Genomic DNA, 22,476 nt, shown 5'->3' with positions numbered 1-22,476 from the left:
AACCCTTAGTCTTACAAAGAACATTTTTTAGAAACAAAAATGCTTCAAGGAACTCTTTCCCTCAGGGTTCATCAAGGGTTTTTGTACTATAATTTAAAACATTCTTGGTAGAACCCCTTGGTGGTTCTACAAAACCCTTGGAATATACCCTGAGTAGAACCATTGTATCATAGAAGGGTTCTCTTTCGAACTTCTCATAGGGGGTTCTAGCTTGAAGCAAGGTCTCACCCTTTATGTTGGATTCTAGGTAGAACTCTGTGAAAGAATACCAAATGGAACCTTTCTAAACGGCTCTACCAGGAACCAAAAATGCTTCTCCTACAGGGACAAGCTGAAGAACCCTTGGTGGTTCTAGTTAGAACCTTTATCACATTATAGTCAGTTATAACCTGTCTGTTAATTATGAATAGTGTCTTTTTAATGATTTGTCTCCATTAATGAACTTTTAAAACAACGTTTTGTTCTCACAGGTTCTGAAGGTTCTAAAGATATTACCTGGCTGCTTGTTGTTTGATTTTTTCTGTTTTTAATGTCTGGTTTTTAATTTCAGTTGAAGATGTTGAATCTGTTGTTCTCCATGTTCTCTCTCTTTCTCACACTTGGTCTCACTTTATTTCAGCTGTAATTACTTTCTCTGTTTCTCGTCTCCGTGGTGATGAAATCTGTCGAAGTGATACGACGAAGTGTTGGACTGTCGCCACCTCTCCTCCTCCTCCTCCTCATCCTCCTCCTCCTCACTCCATCCATCTCTTCTTTCTTTCACATGTTCTCTCCGTCTGTTTTTTTGTTTGTTCTATTTTGGGTTGGTGATCGTTCTCTGCTGCTCAAATGTGTTTTTTTTTTTTTTTTTGTCTCCTGAGCTGATTTAGTTCGGCCTGCTGCTGCTTCTTCATCATCTTCTTCATCATCACACCAGTTTACAACCAAATGCTGAAGTTTTAGATGAATTTCTGCAAAATACAAGTCATGTTTCCATCAAATATCATGAATTATCTGATCAGGTGTCTGATGAGGATCCTGCTGCAGGTGTCTGACTCTCCATCAGCTCTGATTATGAGCTGCTTCATCATCATCATCATCATCATCATCATCATCATCATCATCATCATCACACAGAGTCTGTTCTGGTCTGAACTGAAGCTGGAAGAGTTCAGATCAGACTGGATTTCTTCTTTTGAAAAATAAATGGTACATGTCAGGTTCAGAGTCTGGACTGGATCTCAGACATGATGAAGTTTACAGTGTTAGTTATCAGGCTGTTTTGTGTCAGAAACAGGATGTGGTCATGAAAAGGAGAAAAAAAGGTAATAAATCATGAATCAAGAGAAATACGAGAGAATTATAATCCTTGGAGGAAACAGGGAGAGGACAAAAAAAAGAAGGTTGAGTCTGGTTTAAACTAAAGCTTTAACTTTCGTAATACAGAACCAGAGCATCCAGTCCAATTATTAAAATTGATGCAGATGCAAACTGCAGCCTAAGTGCTTTTATGTAACTTTTATGCGTTATGTTCATTATGGACACTGTTATTTTCTGTGTGACCCTACAGAGCCACCGTAGTTTAGCAGTGACATGCAGCCCTGTGCTCTTAAGACACTGAATGTTTTAAAAATCACCGAAACGAGACCCAGAAATACTCGTAGGTTAATTCAGACACTGTGTTGATAAAATGTGGTGAGGACCAGGCGGAGTGGAGGGAGAGAGTCGGGAACAGAGTGGAGCTTCTGGAGGAATAAACACCTCGAGTCACATCAGACTCTGATCGTCCCTTCATTACGTTTTTGTCTTATTTTTATTCATGAAATTGTCAAATCACTTTTTACTTAGTTATCGCTCCTGAAAATCCAGTGAAAACTTGTGCAGCAGTTTAATGGAAATAATGATACTTTTCTGTCTCTTTCTTTGTCTTCCATCCCGTCTCTGTCTCTGTCTGTCTCTCTGTCTGTTTATAATTATAGTTCCTCCCTCCTGTGTCTCATCACAGTGTTCAGATCATTTATCAGAAATCTAAATATAAGTGAAGTTAAAACAGGTCAGTGTGATATAAATACTCTGACAGCTCCTCTCTGTCTCCTCTGTCTGAGTCTCAGGTTCGTACTGAGCGCGTGCGGTTCGCCCCGCGGCTGTTTTTGGATGAAACACGTCGACAGATTTAGCGTCACAGCGGCAGCGTTTCTCCTCCTGTTTTACAGTCGGCACGTTTTAACACCTTCATCACGTCTGTCAAGGATCAGAACATAGAACCAGAAGCTGAAACACATACTGATGATCTGTGTCTGTTCTGTCTCAACATGATTCAGCTCTCTTTTAAAGGAGGTGTTCAACATTTTTCACTGTCCTTCCAGCAGTGAGATGACATGGGTGTGGTTAGCTTAGCTTAGCACGAAGTGTAACCCGACTCTGACCAACAACAACGGAAAAATAAACATTAAAAGTGATACGACGTTTATTTGGGTGAGTGGGTTCATCCGTGCGCTCCACCTGTTTTCAATCAGGCAATCATTTTTCCCATAATCAATCAGTTGTTTGGTCCATAAAATGCCAGAAAATACATAACGAGGATCAGCCCAGATTACATTTGAAAAGTGTGTAATTAGAGTTGCATTGTCAGGGACTGATTGATTAAATTTCTTATTAAATACTTAAAATATGACAATTTTAAAATGATAAAACAAAAGATATCAGAGTAGCCAGGTTTCCAGTTTAGTTAATAATTAATATTTGTGTTTTAATTAAGATTTAACGAGGTTTTATTCCTTTTTATTTCCCATTTTCAATGTAGAAAATGAGAAATGAACATTTTGTGAAGGTGCTCCTCGTGTCACAATAGAAAACTTCTCTGTTTATCCTGAACAGCAGCAAAAGAAAAGAAACAGCCTCCCACATGTTGAGGGATACACACACATCTGTAAAATACTAAATATTCAAAAATCATTTTCATTTCAACCATGATACCACTGCAGAAGAAGAGGACATAAAAGATTATTATTGTGTGAGTTATTGATCTGTACTGCAGCTCAATGCTAACATCAGCATGCTAACATGCTGACGGTAGGTGGCAGGTATCATGTTCATCTTGTGCACCATCTTAGTTAAGCATGTTAGCATGCTAGCATTAGCTAATTATCAGTAAACACATAGCTGATGGTGATGTCATCAGTTCTGCAGGTTTTAAGCCATAAAGTAAAGTACTGGACACAATAAAATGTTGACCTGATGATGGCGCTATACGAAAAGTCAAGATCAATAAAGTTATTAGAATTAAGGGAACATGAAGGTCTGAACCACACTGATCATACAGATGTTGAGATGTTTCAGGTTGGAACAGAGTGGAGGACAGACTGACGTTAACGTCCATGAAGCTGCCAGTGTGGCTCAAAATACTCTGAAACTCATTAATTATATATCAAATGTTTCTCAGTTATATCTTCTGACAGACGCTGTGAATTCATCCAGTCTCATGATGAAAATAACAGCGAGTCGACACACAGTTGTAGCTCATTGCTCCCCAAAAATTAAATTCACATCTCTTTGATCTGAGCCACGCCCCTCAATCAACACATACAAACACAAATCAGCTGTTGGACGTTTAGAGAGTTTTATCTCTTTTTCCTGACCACCACAGACGCTGACAATCCAGCTATTAGTTTGGTTAGGTGTCCAGTTTTACTTTGTTTATGATTATGACCACTGAGACCATAGATATGTTATAGATACTGAACGCAAAGATGGAGCCTGTTCAGTCCAGTGAAAGCTGCTCACCTGGTGCACAAGCAGAAAAAGTTTCCTGGTCTGTTAACATCGAGGAGATGTCACAGATTTTAAGAATTTTTTTTTTCAGGTCAAGGAACATTTTTGCAAATATAAAAACTCCATGAATCCAAAAATGCAGAATAAAAATAGTCATAATTGACTTTTTTTTTTTGCAGTTTGAGTCTGTCAACAGCTTGTCTCTTTAATAATGATGGTCTGTGAGGAATTTTCACTGCAATACTGCGAGCGGTGACTGGAAAAAAACTGGTGGCAGCTGAGCGGCAAAGTTCCATCTAGTTCTATAATAAGTCTATGACTGAGACCCATACATGGTAAATAAAGATGAACCATTACAGCCCCCTGGTGGCTGGCTGCAGAATAGGTCATAAACCCCGCCCCCTCCATGTTAGCAGATGGGACATGAACCAAACAAAAAAAAAGAAACAAACAAAAAAACAAACAAAAAAACAATAGAACACATCATAAAAATGTTTCCCCAAGATGATTTCTGGCAGTTTAAGCAGTCAGGTAGTTCTGATCACGCTGATGTTGTTGGTCAGTTGGTTTTAATTAGTTCCTTGGTGTCATAAAAACACATTTTCATGTCATGATTGATTTTTCAGCCTGGTTCTAAGAACAGTTTTGGTCTCTATAGCTAATTTCCCAGGCAGAATTTTTCTGCAACTCACCCCTTTAATTTCTATAAATAAAGTGTAAGTCATGTGTAATTAAGGGTGTGGCTACTTTGAGAGACAGGTGGCTAGCAGCTCGGTAGCTGCTTCATCCGGCTGCCTCAGCTCCACCGACGCTCCACCATTTTGCCTGTTTTTGGATTGGTTGGTAGTTAGCCGAGTCAGACTCTGTCAAGATGGCGATGGATGACTACATCCATGTTTTAAAAAATCTATGGCAGGTCCTCGATATCGCGGCTCCAAATGACGTCATCAGCACAAGTTAGCAGTTTCTGACAGATATACTGCAGAACTATATAGAAAAAATGACTGTAAATACATTATAATTGATCATTTATATAGTTTATAATTATAATTCACATTATTATTCCTCAGTGATTGAGTATTTTTCACCTCTTTACTCTTTTCCCTTCTTTCTACTGTGAAATATTGAAAAAAAATGTAATACTTGTGGTTACAGGAGTTTAATCACAAATACAGTGCTATGATGTTACATAAAAACACAACAACAGAAAAAATGATGGCAAAAAAACCTGTTTTGAACACTTTTGGAATGGATCACACCCTGTCCAGATGATTAAATTTAGCATGTAAATCAGAGACTGCATGGTTTTTGTGATTCTCTGGAGCAACAAGCTGTGAAACGTGGGTGTGAATGTTTCAGTCGTGGGGGAAAACAGGCCGGACGATGCATTTCTTAAAAACATGAAGGGGTGTGACCCCTCAGATTTTTATTTTGGGATCTTTTTGCAGGTCCTGACCTCCGGGTTGGGCACCAAGGCGACCATCAAACTGGATCTCTGCACTTGTTTTTTGTTTTAATGACACTAAATCTGAAGAAATATTGATAATCAGTCTTTAAAAACCCAACGTGTACATGCAGTTCAGCACACAAGCCGCCCCTCCTGACGCTGAAATATTAAAGACCTGTTGACAACATTTCTCAGGGTCATGCAGACAGTTTTTGGCGTCTGTGCAGAGAAGAAACAACAGTTTCATCACAGCTGCAGACGCCATCACACGCCCGGCCGTCTCACAAACAGAGGTCTACGACACGTTCACCTCCCTGCACCACCCTGAACCCCTCACAGTCTGGACCAACGGGACTCCTGACAGACAGCATGCAGGGAAAACATGACACTGAGATGAAAAGGGAAGTTGGGACTCACCCTGCAGCAGCGGGCGGCGCCGGCGTCAGTCTTGTCGGCGGTGTCGGGGTCACCGCCTGCACTCCAACACGGCCGAGCGCTGAAGCAACACTTTCCTGGAGGAACAAGTTGTCACCATCCTCTCATCCCCTCATCTCCTCTCCGGAGGAGAAGCAGAAGCTCTCGTCGGCAGGAACCAGAGAATCCAGCTGTCTGATTGGATGGTTTTCAAAATTATTATTTTGCTGGTTTTATTTTGGCGAGAGGAGAAGCGTCTTCCTCTGCTGCTCAGCTCGCGCCGCGCCTTCTCTCTCCTCTCTGCCTTCGACAACAACTGTGAGGAGGATGCTGGCTGGAGCTGGCTGTGTCTCGTCGCCCGTGGCAACCAGTTGCTATAGCGATGGACCCGAGCTCATTGGGAGATGGAGGCGATGATGGAGACGTGGAGAGACCTATGGAGGGACGGAGAGGAGAGGAGTTTGTTTACATGGAAGTTAACTGAAGAACTGATCAGCTGGAGAGAGAGAGAGAGAGAGAGAGAGAGAGAGAAAGAGAGAGAGAGAGAGAGAGAGAGAGGGAGAGGGAGAGAGGGAGAGAGGGAGAGAGGGAGAGAGAGAGAGAGAGAGTATGTGTGTGATCAGCTGTTTTTAAACACCTTGAGATGAAACATTAAACATAAAACCATATAATGAATTCATGGACCGATAATGAGGCGCCTTTATGGCTGTTTCGAGTCTCTTTGTGGTTGTTTTGTGTCTGTTTGTGTCTGTTTGTCGTCTTTTTGTGGTTGGTCTGAGTCTCTTTGTGGTCTTCTTGTTGAAACCACAGACTCAGAAGGCGGAGCTACGCAGTTTGAAAGATTTACTGCACAAAAACTCAAAATACAAAGATAAAAAACAAAGGCTTCCAGGTTTAGAGTCGTCTGACAACAGATAAAAATGCTCCAAGGCAAACAAATTCACACGAAGACGGTAAAAATTCAAAGTACAAATAATGCAAACACAAACACAGGGAAAACTTGAGGACATTTGACCTAAAGGTATAAAGACAAACTGGCAGCTAATGAGGGAAAGAAACAGGAAGTAAAGCCACAGAAACAAGAGGGAGACAAGAACTTCAAAATAAAACAGGAAATAACTTATCCGAAACCCTAAACCATGACGGGGGCACTGCCATGGTTCTTCAAGGGACGGCTCTCAGATACCCGTACAAAAACAAGTCCAACATGAGCTGGGTGGGTGGACGGGTCTGGAGGAGGAAAAAACTATGCAAAAGTCAAAATCTTCTAAAGGTTCAGGAGCAGAACTTCTCCTGATGCAGGTCAGAAACTGAACCCACATGCCAACAGCCTGGGAGCAAGACAGACCGACGCAGCACCTCTGAAGGATGGTCATGAGGGAAACCAGACCGGTGGAGCCGCTCTGGAGGATAACCTCAACACCAGTGACATAGATGGGACTGCTAAGGAGGCTGTCGGCACAGGTAGAACCCTTCTGGAAGCAACGGGGCTGGAGCACAGCAAAAACAGCTGGAACCAGTAGATTCAGCTGCAGGTCAAGGTGGGCTGCTGGAGAAGCTTCAACAGAACCAGATTCTGGTGGCAGGGGAGCTGAGCAGGAGATCGGCAGCAGGACCTCAGGACTGGAAGCTGGGGACAAAGCTGTGGTGCAGGAGGCTGACAACACGGCAGCAGGACTGAAGGACTGCAACTGAGTTCAGCAAGTTCGGCTTGCTTTCTTGCGGGAGCCGTTGAAAGCCAGCTGGGTTCCAACGTAAGAGATCAGGAAGGAAACTAGCCAACGCAGGTACAGGAACTGACTGAAGGTTAGCAGGCCAGTGGCTCAGAGACTCGGGACAGGCAGGTATTGGGCCAGCTGGCTCAGAGCAGGAATGTTGCAGCCTCACAAACTCTGCCCTAATCGACTGGCGTGCAGGCTGAGCTGAAGGTTGGTTGCTAGCTAACTGGGTAACCAGCTGGACGCTCACAGGCCACGATGCAGACTGGAGGCCAGCAGGCAGGATGGTACCATGCTCAGATTTGGAGGTGCTGTAAACTGATCAGTGTGTGCTGAAGGTCACTTTCTGATGAAGCCAATACAACCACATCATCTGCAAAAAGCAAAGACACAGTTCTGCGGTTCCCAAACTGAAACTGTTCTCACTCCAGCTGCACAAGATTAGAGACAAGAAGCAGAGTCCCTCACCCACTGAAGACTAGGACTGGACGACGTCTGAAGTCCAACATCAGGATAAACGATGATCTTGTTGTTTGGTGGAGGACGGAGGGGCTGCACAACGTGAGTCAGAATAAAGTGCAGTGTGTGTTCATGGTGATGAAGGAACATGTCAGTGCAACAGTGTGACTCACTGATGTGCTGTTAGTGGTTTTAACATTAGAAGATAAATCAGGCTGTGATACGTTCACTGTACTCGTTAGTGGATAAATTCACTGTTGTTTTGAGTCTGAACATGTAGGAAAATATAAAACATCACTTTAATGTACATAACATACAAAACATTGTTATCTTTAGTGTTTTGGACATTTTACAGTGTAAAAAAACAACTTCTCATCAGCGCTCTCTGCTGGATAAACTCTACTGGAGGCTGATGGCTGATAATTTACTGTATATCCTCCGTTTCTGACTCAGAACAAGTTGAATTGTTGTTCTGATGAGACATGTGACTGTAATCACTGCAAACCTGAAATTATCCCAAACACACACACGCCCATTCTTACAGTGTGTGTGTGTGTGTGTGTGTGTGTGTGTGTGTCCCAGCTGCACTGATGGACAGCTGTGTTATTACAGGATGTTAATGTTAATGTCTGCAGTCGGGTGTGACGGAGGCGTCATCGCAGCAGCAGCAGCAGCTGCAACAAGCGCAGAGAAGATCACATGTCTGCGAGCAGTAATTATCACCTCCTCTGGTGTGTGAACACTTCCAGGTACAAAGATAACAAAGACAAAGTTCTCATGCTCCTAAATATAGTTTGACACAAAATATAGTGTTGATTTGGATGAAAATACTGAAGAGAATACACTGAAATGTCAAATTAAAACTCTCAGTCCACTGTTTGTTTGCATTATTACAGTCAGATACAGTTTTTATCAATAAAAGTCTGTTTGCTTCAGTTTTCTTTCTAATCATTTTAGTTATACAAGCTTTATACACGTTTTTATTTATTGTGATGTTTCTTTGTTTTAATCAGATCTAAGAAGCTTGAGTCTTTTTTATTGATCTCCGTCATGCATGTGGACATGATTGATTCCACAGAAATGGACACAGAAACCTGAAACATCTGAAACATCTGTTTGCACTTCTGTCTGCTCCACCTTCATCAGACTGTCCAAGAGAAGAAGAAGAAAAGCAGTTCCACTGATTGAGTTGCATTGTTGAGGTTCTCCAAGAGATCAGCTGTCAGTACACCGGTGGCTCTCAAGCTGTGGGCTGGGGCCCCCTGGTGGGTCACAGAGGAACTGCATGGATGACCAGGGAGGAAAATATAGAGTGAAACGAAGATGAATAAAAATGATTTAAGAAGAAAAAAAAATAAATACAAAAAAGGTTGCTGATGCTATTGTTCTGACCCATATTTCATAAAATTTCAACTTGGATCCTTTTTTATTTGTTGCTTCTGCAATTATTGTTAATTATTGGTTGTTTTTGTTTTTGGCAGTGACAGAAAAAGTTTGAGAACATCTTATCCATGATGTGATTTTATCCTGCACACTGTTTGCACACTGTGTGTGTGTGTGTGTGTGTGTGTGTGTGTGTGTGTGTGTGTGTGTGTGTGTGTGTGTGTGTGTGACATTTGTTTGTAGATGCATTTTTGATAAATGACAGCAGGAAAAGCTGATCTTTCTGACAGAAGTCATTATATTTCCTGTGACTACTTTGAAATAAAAGTATTGTTTTGCCAGTTAAATTCTTTCAATGTGAAGCTGCAGCAGACAGAAACATTTGGTTTGCATTATCAGTGATATAACACAATGCCAGGTCTCCATTTCCCCCCCAGACCGTCTGTTCCAGAGTTTCAGACCAGCTGTGTGGATGTTGTAAACCCAGGTCTGCAATGAGGGTGAAAAGATTTCAAAATAAAGTTTTGTCCTTTCAAAGTTTCAAAACTTTGTGCAGCAGTTCTCAGATCACCATGAACAAAGTTTCAAACCTGGAAAAGAAAGTTTCAGGATTGTGTCTGTTCTTCCACAGAGTGCTGCAGCTGTGAAGAAGAGAAACTCAAATACAAAAATGTAATTAAATCCTGCCATCTACTTTGTTTTTCACAGTTTGAGGTTCAGCTGCTGCTCCTCTTCTTCTGCAGTGGTATAAAGGTTTTCTAACTGGAGAACTGGCGCCACCTGCTGCTTGTCTTCATGCACAAACTCCTAATAGTCACATAAAAGTAGTGCATTTAGTCAAATTCAGTTAGAATTTGTGACACATTTGGATGGAAACACAGCTGCTGTGATGTTGTACACCAGTACGCTCCCTCGCTGCTTCCAGGCTGATGTAAGAAATAATTTAAGTGATTTTATCTGTTGTTAACAAGAAATCTAGACATAAAGGAGCAGGTGCAAAATGTCAAGACTAATTATTACATTTATAATGAGTGTCTAACTCTAACTTGACAGCTCACAAAACTAAATCATGTGCTGCTTTTATATTATAGTTTCTCTCTCATAGTCTGATACTCACTAGGTTTTTCATCAGAGAACCTTTACGTCTGAAGCTAACAGTCCATCAGTGTATAAAACAAACACGTCTCCCCGTCCCCTTTAATCCAGATCATCTCACTAACAGGACGTTTCACTCGTCATCTACAGCCCAGAGAGCTGGAAGCTTTCTGACACAGCTAACAGCCTGGTCACTACATGACTTTTAAAGATGTCAGATTGTAAATCTGTGTCTTGTAATTGGGAATCTTGAACTTCTTGTGGTTTGCAGACGATGTGACTGATCAGAGACAGGAAGTCACTTTTTGCAACATTCTTTGCAACTTATAAAAAATAAGACAGACAGTAGAAGGACTTTGTTTTGCATTTTTATTGACATTCACAATCTTAAAATCAGTAACTATAGAAACTGAGCAGTGGCATCTCGAGTTTCAGTCACCGCAGCCTCCCTGTGCAGCTCGGACGTCGTCCTGCTGGGTCTTTAAGACTCTCAGTCTCTGTTTGGTGTCCTGGAGCTCTGACGTGTAAAATCCACCCATGAGACATGACGTAGAGCCCCTGAACACACTGAGGGTGGTGGCCTGACAGAAAAACAAAACTATCAGTCAGTTACTTTAACTAAAAAATATCTTGCGACTAGTTTAAATGTTCTGGTTCAGTTTGAGTCATTTTATCATAATGAAAAATGTGTTGAACTCAACCTGACTGAGCTTTTCTACCGCTCCGATTACCAAAGCAAAACTTTATTTATTTAGAAGATTTAATTCCAGGAGGAGGCAGGATGTACTGAACAGAGAGAGAGCAATGAAAAGTTACAGCAACAAGAACAGAGGCATGAAAATATTATAGGAGTTAAAAATAAAATCAATTAAGACCATCAGCCAGTAAAATAGCAAACTGAGAAAACGAAGAGGAAGAAAAGAAAGATATAATAAGATAAAATAAATTAATAAAAGTTAACAGTTGGCTAATAAGAATATAAAAGCATATGAAGTTAAAGAGATGAGTTTAGGTGTGTAATGCTGAAAAACATCCACTAGATGTCGCTGTGTCTTTAAATAGTATTTCAGGCCTTATCAGTTTTCCTGAAGTTGGCAACAAAAACATTTCTGTCTCTGTTTTGTTTCTTTTTTGTTTGTTTGTTTGTTTGTTTGTTTGTTTGTTTGTTTGTTTTGTTTTGTTTTGTTTTTTTGATGATATATTATGGTTTCAGAGTTTGGTAATTTTATGGTAAGGATAGAGAAGTGAAATTAAATTTTATAAATTAATGACTATTTTCTACAAAATAAAAAAAATCTGATCATTCCTTTTTGTTAATATAAAACATTTAATGTCTTATTAAACAGTATATACACTAAATTAATTTTCTTAATTTTCCATCAGTTATCAGTTAGTGATAAAAGTAGTGATACTAACATAATAAACTCATTATTTTTATAGTGTTATTACTGTTATTACAGTTTATATTTGATAAAAATTCTATCAGTTTGGTTTCCCACCATTTCTGTGTTGTTCTGTAAATATGTAGGAACAGCGGAGCTTTTTGAGCATCAGAAATGAATCGTTTGTAAATGTTGATACTTTTACTAGGAAGCAACACTAAACTGTTTAACAGAGGCCTACATTTAATTTGTTTCAGCAAACCTGTATTAATTATTGTTATTGCTGCTGAAAAGAAATTTTAAAGAATGAAATGTGAGATTTGTTTCTTTAGTGAGAACTAAAGGTTTCATGTTCGTGCTCTTTGCAGTGATACTGATTATTACATCATTGTTGACTCACTCATGTTTTATTTAGGTTGAAGTGACATTATTATAAAGTGAAACTGACTGTTTTCTCTTCCACCTGTTGGACTTTGTTCCGTGTGCACAGTTTCATAAAACAAAGATCAACTGAAGGTTCAGTCCACAGATTTCTTACCTTTGAGAGGCATCAAGGTCTCTGAGACCGGTTCAGACTGGATTCTTGAAGTTGTCAATTAAAAATAAATTCCAGCAAAAAAAAAAAAAAAAAGAAATTGGTCAGTTTTTTTTTCCTGATTCAGTTCTGAACTCTATCTGTAAACAGGAACTGTGGTTTTGATGAGGTAGGATCTTATTGGTCAGAATGACAGCGACTTCAGCCAATCACAAAGTTTGTTAGGACACACCCACCTGGGAACACCTGTCACGATGCTTATTGGTCACATTAATGAGCGTCAATAAGTGATGCTGGATGTCTGTAAATTAAATGCCTTTTATTTAAATATGAATCTTTACTGACCTTCACTTCATGACATTAATAAAAAAAATCAGTACATTTTTTTGGATCTCCAGAACTCAAAGTTTATTCAAAGAAGAAAATTAAATTATCTCAACTAAAGATGAGCAGTTGATGAACTTCAGTTTGAGTTTTATTGTCAGTGTCTCAGTGTCTCTGCAGTGAAGAAGCAGCTCAGCAGAAATTCTCTGTCTGAACGAACAAATTAATACTTGAATTTAAAGTATTTTTTCATGAGTGTGTGAAGCTCAGCTCAGCAGTGTGAGTGTGGAGGATGAAGTCCAGCTGAGTGTGACAGAGAGCTGCAGGACAGAACTGAAGCTGCTGCAGTGGAACAACTCACAGAGTAAAGAGGCAGTAAGTTCTACATCATGACTTTATCCTTATTTTCTTTCACTTTCTGTTCTTCATTCAGTTTGATTCAAGATATTTTTTCACCAATCTGACTTTTCTTGTTAAGTTTTGTGTCTCTTTGTGGTTCCACTCATCTCTCTAACATCACAACTTTTGGACGCAGCACCTGACAATTACTGATGTTCACACCTGCTTCACACACTGATTGGCCGGCTGTACTCAGGTGTGTTTACACCTTAAACATGATCTGATTACAAATGGACAGCTCTGAGTTTGTCTCTTCACACCTCACATTACAATTTGTCAGGTGTGATGGAGCTCAGCTGATCTCTGGTCAGCGGCTGGACGACGGAGGAGCGACGACGGGAGGAAGCAGAATGATCGACTGTGATCAATAGTAATCAATAATGAGTGTGTGGACTGTGTGTGAGAGTCAGCAGGAGGAGTCAGAGTGAAGAAGAAGCTGACAAAGTGTCCTCCTGTCTTCATCCGTCCTCCATCAGCTCCTTCACCTCCATTCTTTCTGATCCAAGGTCAGATCAGATCAATAATCAAAGACTGAGCAACAGACCAATCAGACTGATTGATCAGCCATCAGAGGAGTTGGATCAGTGGAGCTGCTTCTGTTCCTGATGTCCACTGTTTCATCTTTGATCTGAGTTCTCTCTGCAGAGGAGACAGAGGACAGACAGAGACAACCAATCAGAGACAAGACACCAACCAATCAGAGACAAGAGACCAACCAATCAGAGACAAGAGACCAACCAATCAGAGACAAGACACCAACCAATCAGAGACAAGAGACAAACCAATCACAGACAAGAGACCAACCAATCAGAGACAAGAGAACAACCAATCAGAGACAAGAGACCAACCAATCAGAGACAAGAGACCAACCAATCAGAGACAAGAGACCAACCAATCAGAGACAAGAGACCAACCAATCAGAGACAAGACACCAATCAATCAGAGACAAGAGAACAACCAATCAGAGACAAGAGACCAACCAATCAGAGACAAGAGACCAACCAATCAGAGACAAGAGACCAACCAATCAGAGACAAACACAGCTGTATCTTCAAACTGACCTTTTACTTTCAGCTTTACTGTTTTCAGTCTCCAGATGTTTCCCTCCCTGCTGGAGACGTAGCACCAGTACTCTCCTGTGTCTGTCTTTTTGGGGGATTTCAGGATCAGACTGACGTCTCCAGTTCTCAGCAGGTCGTCCTTCATCTCTGTTCGGTCTCTGAAAAACTCGTCCTGTTCTTCAGGTCTGTCAGAGCCGTTCTCATACATGTGGACCATCATTACAGGTTTGGGTTCCAAGCGTTCCCACTTCACTTTAGTGTCCTCAGGCAGGTCACCTACAGTCTTGAAGGGCAGCAGGACAGACTCCTCCCCCTCGTCCACCTCCACCTGATAGACTGAGAGGACAACAAACCATCAGCTGGACAGACAGCAGCAGCAGTTTTGAATAACTTTATTGAATTGTTCCAAAGTTGTAGAGAAAGTTGAAGGACAGAAGCAGATGAGAGCAGCAGGTAACAGGGGACAGAACTACAGGAAGTAAAGCAGGTTGTCCAGGTGTTGGACATGATCAGAGTGTTGATGGAGCTGTGATGTTTCTGTCCATGTCCTGCTTCACAGTAATGTCTCATGTCAGTGTTGAGCTGCTGTGTGTCTCTTTGTCTCTTTGACATTTCTGGATGTAGAGTTGAACATTGAAGAGAAGATTTGACATGAAAACATGTTTGTTTTCATCTCTGTTCTGTAAATGAATCTCAGCTCCACACAGCATTTCAAACACATGTCCAACATCAGTCCTCAACACTTGGACACACAAACATTCATCAAACAAATGTCTCATTGTTTCTGTATCAACGTCACTGAATCCACAGGATTCACTTCGCTCACTTCTACATTTCTGTCAACGTTGATCTGTTGGACAAATAAAGTTCATCTGTTCATCTACAGCACTGACCTTTGACCTCGAGCTCCACTCGTTTCTCCATCAGTGTCCGTCCCTCCCTGCTGTAGACGGTGCAGGTGAAGATGCCTCTGTCTGTGTCTGTGGGGTATTTCAGGGTCAGACTGACGTCTCCAGTTCTCAGGTTTCTCTTCATCTCTGTTCGACCTCTGAAATAACTGGACTGTTCTTCAGGCTGATCAGAACTGTTCTGATACACGTGGACCTTCATGTTGTCTCTGTCCGTCCACTTCACTGAGACGTCCTCAGGCAGGTGAACTGTGGTTTTGCAGGGCAGCTGGACAGACTCCACCCCTGAATCCACCTCCACCCTGTAGACTGAGAGGACAACAAACCACAACATCAGCTGGACAGACGGCAGCAATCAATCAATCAATCAATCAATCAATCAATCAATCAATCAATCAATCAATCAATCAATCAATCAATCAATCAATCAATCAATCAATCTTTATTTATGCAGCACTTTTCATACAAACACAAAGTTCTTCACACAATAAAAACAATAAACACTCAGTATAGAGAACAATTTGAAATCAATCAATAAATAAATCGATAAATAAATTAAAATGAAATAAATAAGTAACAAAATAAAAGAATATTCCAGCTAGAAATACATATTAATAAAATAAATCAATAGATAAATACACAATAATAATAAATCCAAAATAAGTCCAGAGATAAAGTTCAATTTAAAGCCAGACTAAAAAGGTTGGTGTTGAGTTTCCTTTTAAAAATATCAACTCTCTCTCCTCAGGTCTTCAGGTTCCACAGATGTGGACCAGAACAATGAAATGATGCCTCACTGTGGGTTTTTCTTAAATTAAAGAACCACTACCAGAGAACCTGAGGGTTCTACAGGGTTCATATGATCAAAACAAATCTGATAAATCTTTATGAAGCAGTAAAATGATCTGAAAATCAATTCTGAAGCTCACAGGAAGTCAATGATGAGACTTTAAAATTGGTGTAATGTGTCTGTCTTTGTGTTCCTCGTCAGAACACGAGCAGCTGAGTTTGTAAGAACCGTAACTGAGCAGCGTTTTTCTTATGAAGACCAGGAAGTGGAGCGTTACAGGAATCAACTCTGCAGGAAATAAAAGCATCAGAGTCTCTGTGTCGGTTTCAAACAGTCTGCTCATGTTCTTAAGATGAGAACATACAGTTTGGGTTCTATTTCTAATATGTGCTTCAAAACTAAGATTTGAATCAAAGAAAACTACGAGGTTTTTCTCTTGTTGACAGGATTTTAAGGTCAGTTCTTCCCATCCTAGACCTCACTGTCCTGATTAAAGATGATAACCATTGGCATGATGGGTAGTGTAGTAGTAGTGACGTACCTGACATGAAATACTGACGGAAATGAAACAAAAGACCCCCAGAAACAACAAGAACAACAACCAGGAGAACCAGGAGAACTTTGGCCCAGTATGGAAATCGTTCTGTGGGAACAGAAACATAAAGAACATGACCTCTGACCTCTGACCTTTGATCTGTATCTACAGTAGGTTTTAATGTTTGTTTCTGACCTTTGACCTGCAGCTGGACGTCTCTCACTGTCCGTTGTCCTCTAAACGCTCTGATGGTGCAGGTGTAGGTGCCGCTGTCAGAGAGGCGGAGTTTTGTCAGATTGAGGCTGAGGTCTCCAGTTTCCAGAGCGTCAGTCATCATGGATGTTCGGCCGCTGTAAAGCTGGTTTTGGTCTTTAAGTTCATCACCTTCCTGCTGACGCTGGTGGACGGTTGAAGGACAGAGATCGTCTCGTCTCCACACCACTGTGGGGTCGTCCATGTCAAAGGTGGGAAACTCACAGGGCAGCAGGACAAACTCCTCCCCCTCATACAGCTCCACAGCTGAGGCATGCTGGGAAACTGTGAGGTCACACAGACAGAGGGGTTCAGTCACAGCAGCTTTATTTCATGACTTTAGATCAGAAAATGATCCAAACATTTTGTCTTTTATTTTCAGCATTAATGTCCTGAAAATGAGTTGAGAATGAAGTGAGTTCCAGTTGATTTTGTAGTGAAGTCTGCGTCTCTCATTAGTTTACTAGCAGACCTTGAAGGCTCGAATATGGCGACTGCACAGACACAGAGAGATCGTGGTGAAGAGAACAAAACAGGGATTTATTGATCTGCTCTGGTGTCCAACTTTAGTGGATCACAACATATCAGCTGTGGAATTAATCTGCAGATGCTCCGCTTTAAGATGAGGACAAACTTTTCTATGGATGTCAGTTTTTGAGCCACAACAAAGACCAAAATGTGTCCTTCAACGGACGAGCTGCTCCTTGTTTTTAGCCTAGCAGTTGTTGAGGACTTGTGGCTCCGAGCGGCCGGTTAAGAGGAGCGAGGAGTCGCTCTAAAACAGAGCAGGAGATAAAACAGGTTCTCAAGGATTTTTCTTTTTAAACTGTGAATCAACCATGAGAGCTCCTCCAGCATACAGTCAGAAATGTGCAGAAAAAATACTGTAGATCAGCTGCAGGCGGCTTCTGATTGGCTGGAACTTGTTGCTGTGGTTTGGGTTGTTAGGTTGAGACATGAAGAGTGATTGGTTAGAGTTAGAGTAAGAATATCAGGGTCAGCCAATCAGAGACAGAGTAGGCGGGTCATGTCTTTGGTATCTGTAGCTCTATGTGAAACAGCCGTAGTTCAGTGTCTAATAAATGTCTTTTTTCCACATCAAAGGTCCTTTTATTGTGATCAGTCCAAACACACCTGATCAATAATCCTGCTGTTCAATCAGCGTCTCTATAGGCCACACCTGTCAGGTGGGCGGAGCATCTTGGCAAAGGAGAAGTGCTCACTAACACAGATTTGAAGACATTTGACAGAAATAAACAGAAGAAGTCTGAGATCTTTGACTTTAACTCATGAAAAATGGGAGCAAAAACAAAAGAGTTGATATTTTTGTAGAGTGTAAATAACAGGTGAGACATTTTGAAGCATTTGAAAGTGTAAATGTTCCATATTGTAGCTGTAAGACTTGAGATGATAAATGTGTGTAAAACGTCCCCTGAAGAGCAGAACTGAGGACAGTCTGACTGGACAGTCTTCTACATTCATCATGATTTACAGAAAGATTGAAAATATGTTCTTCATGTTTGTATGTGAAGAAAACATGGTGATGGAGCTTCAACAGACTGGTGGAGTTAAGAAGACAGAAATACAGATTAAAGACATGATGATGGACTGAGGTGATGATCAGATCAGAGGGAGGAAGGTCATCTTACCGTGCAGGAGGATCACAGACACCAGCAACATCTTCATCTTCCTGTAAAAACTACAACAACCACAAAGTCACTCAACAAACACTGACAGACGCTCTGAGGACGTTAGTTCACAGCCTCCTGATCGGACAGACGCTCTGAGGACGTCAGTTCACAGCCTCCTGATCGGACGGACGCTCTGAGGACATCAGTTCACAGCCTCCTGATCGGACGGACGCTCTGAGGACGTTAGTTCACAGCCTCCTGATCGGACGGACGCTCTGAGGACGTCAGTTCACAGCCTCCTGATCGGACGGACGCTCTGAGGACGTTAGTTCACAGCCTCCTGATCGGACGGACGCTCTGAGGACATCAGTTCACAGCCTCCTGATCAGACGGACGCTCTGAGGACATCAGTTCACAGCCTCCGGTTCGGACAGACACTCGGACAAAACTTCACTGCAAACAGTTTCACTTTAAAATAAAGAGGAAGTGGGTTTGTACAGGAAGTCAGGCTCAGCAGTTTCACACAGACGTGACTGAGACACATGTGTTTGTCTGCTGAACTAACCGCTAACATGCTGCTGTTACACAAACTAAATCTGACACCAACACAGTCGTCTTGTGTCCGTTTGTGTGTTTTGGTCCTTCATGGCTGCTGTAGTGGACAAACACAGGGGACAGAAGGACGAGGGAGCAGCTCTGACGTGGAACAGTCTGCCAACACTCATCTGAGACTGAGACACAGATCATTCATTTAAAATACATTTAAAATCATCTTTAAAAGACAATCAAGTGTGAGACCAGACTCTGTCTCTTCCTCCAATCATCTGAAGCTTTGTTTCATCTTTCATGTTCTCTTGTTCTCATGTTCTTGTTCTAAGCACCTCATGTTCTTGTGTGGAGTGTTCTGCTCTTCATGGGAACACTGTCTGTGTTCTTGTGTGTTCTGCTGCTGTATGTGTCGTATCCTTGTTCCTGTTTGAATGTATTTGATGTTTCTTTGTGTCTCTCATTCCACCTGATCAGGAACTAAAGTGTCTCATTTACACAGATGTTCATTAATGTTCACTGTCCCTGTAACTTTAAACTTTATCAATCAAATCAATACAGATGTGGAGTCATGATGCTCTGATCTCCATCTCTGACAAATCATCATCATCATCATCATCATCATCATCATCATCATCATCACCGTCATCATCGTCATCATCGTCATCATCATCATCATCATCATCATCATCATCATCATCATCATCATCATCATCTCCATCATCATCATCACCATCACCATCACCATCACCATCACCATCATCATCATCATCATCATCATCATCATCATCACCATCACCATCACCATCATCATCGTCATCGTCATCATCGTCGTCATCATCGTCATCATCGTCATCATCGTCGTCATCATCATCACCATCATCACCATCATCATCATGTTTGGGAGTTTCCTTCAGGATCAGTGGTTGTCTGTTTCCATGGTAACAGTGTAAACAGGAAGTGACAGCAGCTGATGAAACAAGACTTTTCAAGATGAAAATTCACCAACATGCAAACAAACAGTCTCAAATCAACAGGCTGAGGTGAAGCCCACAGCTGACTCACTGTCTCCATGGCAACATTATATTTCCTGCTGACACACCTCAAAGCATGATGGGAGCTGAAGTTCCAAAGAAGAGCAGGACGATCCCAAACAGAAGAAGAAAAGTGATGAAGTGTTTTTCAGCATCAGGACATATTTTTGAATCACTGAGACTCAGAATGTCTCATCAACATGGTTCTTATATTCCTGCAACACTGACACTGTCCTCTGTCCAATCAGAGACACAGATTTACTGTGTGGTGAAAACCTGCTGACACACAGGTCAAAACATCACAATGATTCTAATAAAAACTCTCCTAGAACATGTAGAACACCACTGACACACCAGATGATGTTCTGTTCTCATAGTAAGAAGAACAGATGAGAACCTTTGAGGACTCTTTGTGTCAAAGTGTGTGAGTTGATGAGGACACAGGGTGCTGGACCTGCTCCAAGTCAAACACTTCAGGACATGTTAAGTTGTGAGGACAGACACAGAGAGAGAAACTGTCACCTGACACTGGGTGTGTTTGTTTTTCATACCTGTTCATCCAGTTTTTATCAGCATGAATCAGACTTTTGCTTCTAAAACCTCCTCACTTATAAAACTATTCATTCCACCTTTTCACCTGAAAACTCCACTTACAGAAATGAAAAATAAATACTCAAGTAAAGTACAAATGCTGCATTTATTTACTTGTACTGTGTATTTAAACTAACTTATACTCCTAACACAGTTATTCCAAACCTTCAGCATGATTGTTGTTTTACACTTTTTATTCACACTATAATATTTTACACTGTTTTTGTGTATATTGTTGTATATTTTTGTTAACTTTTTTATTTTAATTTTTTTCTAAATTGTTCTATATAGCTGTATGGTGCACTTTTTTTCTTTACATATTTTTACATGCTTACAATTTCTTTTTCCATTCTCATTGTTTATTTATGCTTCTATTCTTAAATGGGAGCAACTTCAACACAAACAGTTTTCCTCCAGGCAGTTTTTCTATTTCCATTAAATATTTCTGCTTCTGATTCATTAAAGGGTTTAAGGCTGAGTTTCTGCAGTTTGTGAGCCACTTTTATTTATTTCACTGTTTGTTCACTTTGAGTTCAGTTCTTTTCTTCTTCTTTTTTTTTCATGTATATTCATGTTCCAGTTTCTGTAACTGCAGACAGGAGCCTCTCACAGCTCATTTATCAGACTTTTAATGGTGATTATTGGTGAATAAATGTAAATAAAGGCCTTTCTTTGCCACAGTGTGATGTTAAAGTAATCTGATTCACAGCAGCTCATTTCTCTCTCAGAAGTTTCATTTTCACTTTATTTTCCATCCAAAGAGAAGAAACAAACAGCCAAGTGACTTTTTATTCCAATGTAAAATTGTACCGAATTTCCAGCTGGTTTATAAGATGAGGTGCAGTTTTGATTCAGTCCAGCAGGTGTCAGTGTTGGTTCAGTAATCTGCTTTAAATCACACTGATAAAATCATTAAATTTATCAGAGCAGAAATCTCAAAGTTATCTTCAATTCTGTGTAAAATGTTTGATTTTTTTACAAACCTCAGACACCCTTAATACTTTATTGAATATATTTATTGAAAACAAACAGTTTTATACTAAAAAAGAGAGACATAAGAAGTATAAACAAACTACTGATCAAGAATCAACAAACTAGTAAAGAAATCAAATGTAGAGAATTAATGAAATGAGTCAAATTAGAATAAAACAGTATTTATCATCTGAAGGTATCCAGAAGTTGTTTAAAATGAGAGAAAGTTGAGTTGAGTTGTAAAAAATCATCACAAATAATAGAAAACAAAGCCACAAGAAAAAAGGACGTGTTCACCACAAGACAATGAGCCCAGGACATTTCACTGTGAGACACTGAGGACAGACTGTCACAAACAAATCTGAAGGAAAACCACACATCAACCTGCTCCTCTCAGGTGTATTGTCAAAAAAATGTGATTTTCTTTTGTAAAAATGAGGTGAAAATAGAAAATGTGCACAAAAGTGAAAACCTGCCAGCTGGGGATTTAAACCCCGAACCTTTGTATCACCAGATGTGTACAGACATGTACAGATGTGTAAACCAGGGTTTTATCTGGCTGAAAGTGAGGCTGAGGTGGTATCATCCTGATACTGTGCTCACACAGGCAGGTGTACCAAGCCTTCACCTGCGTCAGGTAAGGTTTAGGTGTTCCATGTGGATTATTGTTTGAAGTCCATGTGACATAAATCCTTACCTTTTACCCTGAAGGTGTCAACATGTCTCTTCATCACATATTGTTGTTTGCTTGTTGACCCATCAGGATATCAGTTATGGAACTTGATATGAAGAACGTCTCTCAAGGTGTTGGGATCCATCCCTACCTTTATCTGTCTCCTGACCTCCTGATCTATACCTGTCTCACCTGCACTCACCTCCCACTACCTACACCTGTCCCACACCTAGTCCTCTCCACTCACCTTCCACTGTCTCACACTCACCTGTCTATCTTATGCACACACACAAATACACAACCACTCAACAAGCGAACCTGATCACTGTCCCACTCAAAAACCCACAAAACTGTGGTGTGATAATCAGCTGTATGTAATATGGGATGTGTCAGCACTACTTCTGTTACCTTTCACCTGTGTATAAGAGCTGCCTGGTGATTGTCCCTGTTAGCTGAGTCCGTTGTCAGTCTTGGTTGAGAGAGGACGCTGGACACTGTGGAGTTCTGTGTTCATAGATCAACACACGGGACATCGTGTGTCATTCTGTTGTGTGGTTTTAATGTGATTCTTGTTATT

At 40.8% G+C, this 22,476-nt stretch overlaps 1 protein-coding gene and 1 long non-coding RNA gene across 2 annotated transcripts; both read right to left on the bottom strand.

Annotated features, from left to right (window-relative positions):
• Window positions 1-10,618: 10,618 nt before the first annotated feature.
• Window positions 10,619-12,255, bottom strand: LOC146313630 (uncharacterized). Its single transcript, XR_014772094.1, has 2 exons — window positions 12,187-12,255; window positions 10,619-10,847 (listed from the first exon to the last, which is right to left on the bottom strand). It is a non-coding gene; the product is annotated as an uncharacterized LOC146313630 (long non-coding RNA).
• An 873-nt stretch (window positions 12,256-13,128) lies between these two features.
• Window positions 13,129-16,766, bottom strand: LOC146313629 (uncharacterized). Its single transcript, XM_084739676.1, has 5 exons — window positions 16,396-16,766; window positions 16,207-16,308; window positions 14,861-15,184; window positions 13,964-14,303; window positions 13,129-13,541 (listed from the first exon to the last, which is right to left on the bottom strand). The coding sequence occupies exons 1-5, from the start codon at window positions 16,655-16,657 to the stop codon at window positions 13,454-13,456; spliced, it is 1,116 nt and encodes a 371-aa protein (XP_084595802.1). The 5' UTR covers window positions 16,658-16,766; the 3' UTR covers window positions 13,129-13,453.
• Between the last annotated feature and the right edge of the window lie 5,710 nt (window positions 16,767-22,476).

This window comes from Lutjanus erythropterus, chromosome 16 (genome assembly GCF_056507025.1).
Source record: "Lutjanus erythropterus isolate fLutEry1 chromosome 16, fLutEry1.hap2, whole genome shotgun sequence".
Classification (NCBI taxonomy): domain Eukaryota; kingdom Metazoa; phylum Chordata; class Actinopteri; order Lutjaniformes; family Lutjanidae; genus Lutjanus; species Lutjanus erythropterus.
The sequence above is the reverse complement of the archived record's forward strand: the minus strand, read 5'-3'. Positions and strand labels throughout refer to the sequence as shown.

Excerpts from the sequence above, each read along its gene's own strand:
- LOC146313629 (XM_084739676.1), bottom strand. The coding sequence starts at position 16,657 with ATGGACGACCCCACAGTGGTGTGGAGACGAGACGATCTCTGTCCTTCA. Across the intron at positions 15,185-16,206 it reads CCGTCAGTATTTCATGTCAG|TCTACAGGGTGGAGGTGGAT; the intron begins GTACGTCACTAC and ends TTGTCCTCTCAG. Across the intron at positions 13,542-13,963 it reads AAGCTGAAAGTAAAAGGTCA|AACTCAGATCAAAGATGAAA; the intron begins GTTTGAAGATAC and ends CTCTGCAGAGAG.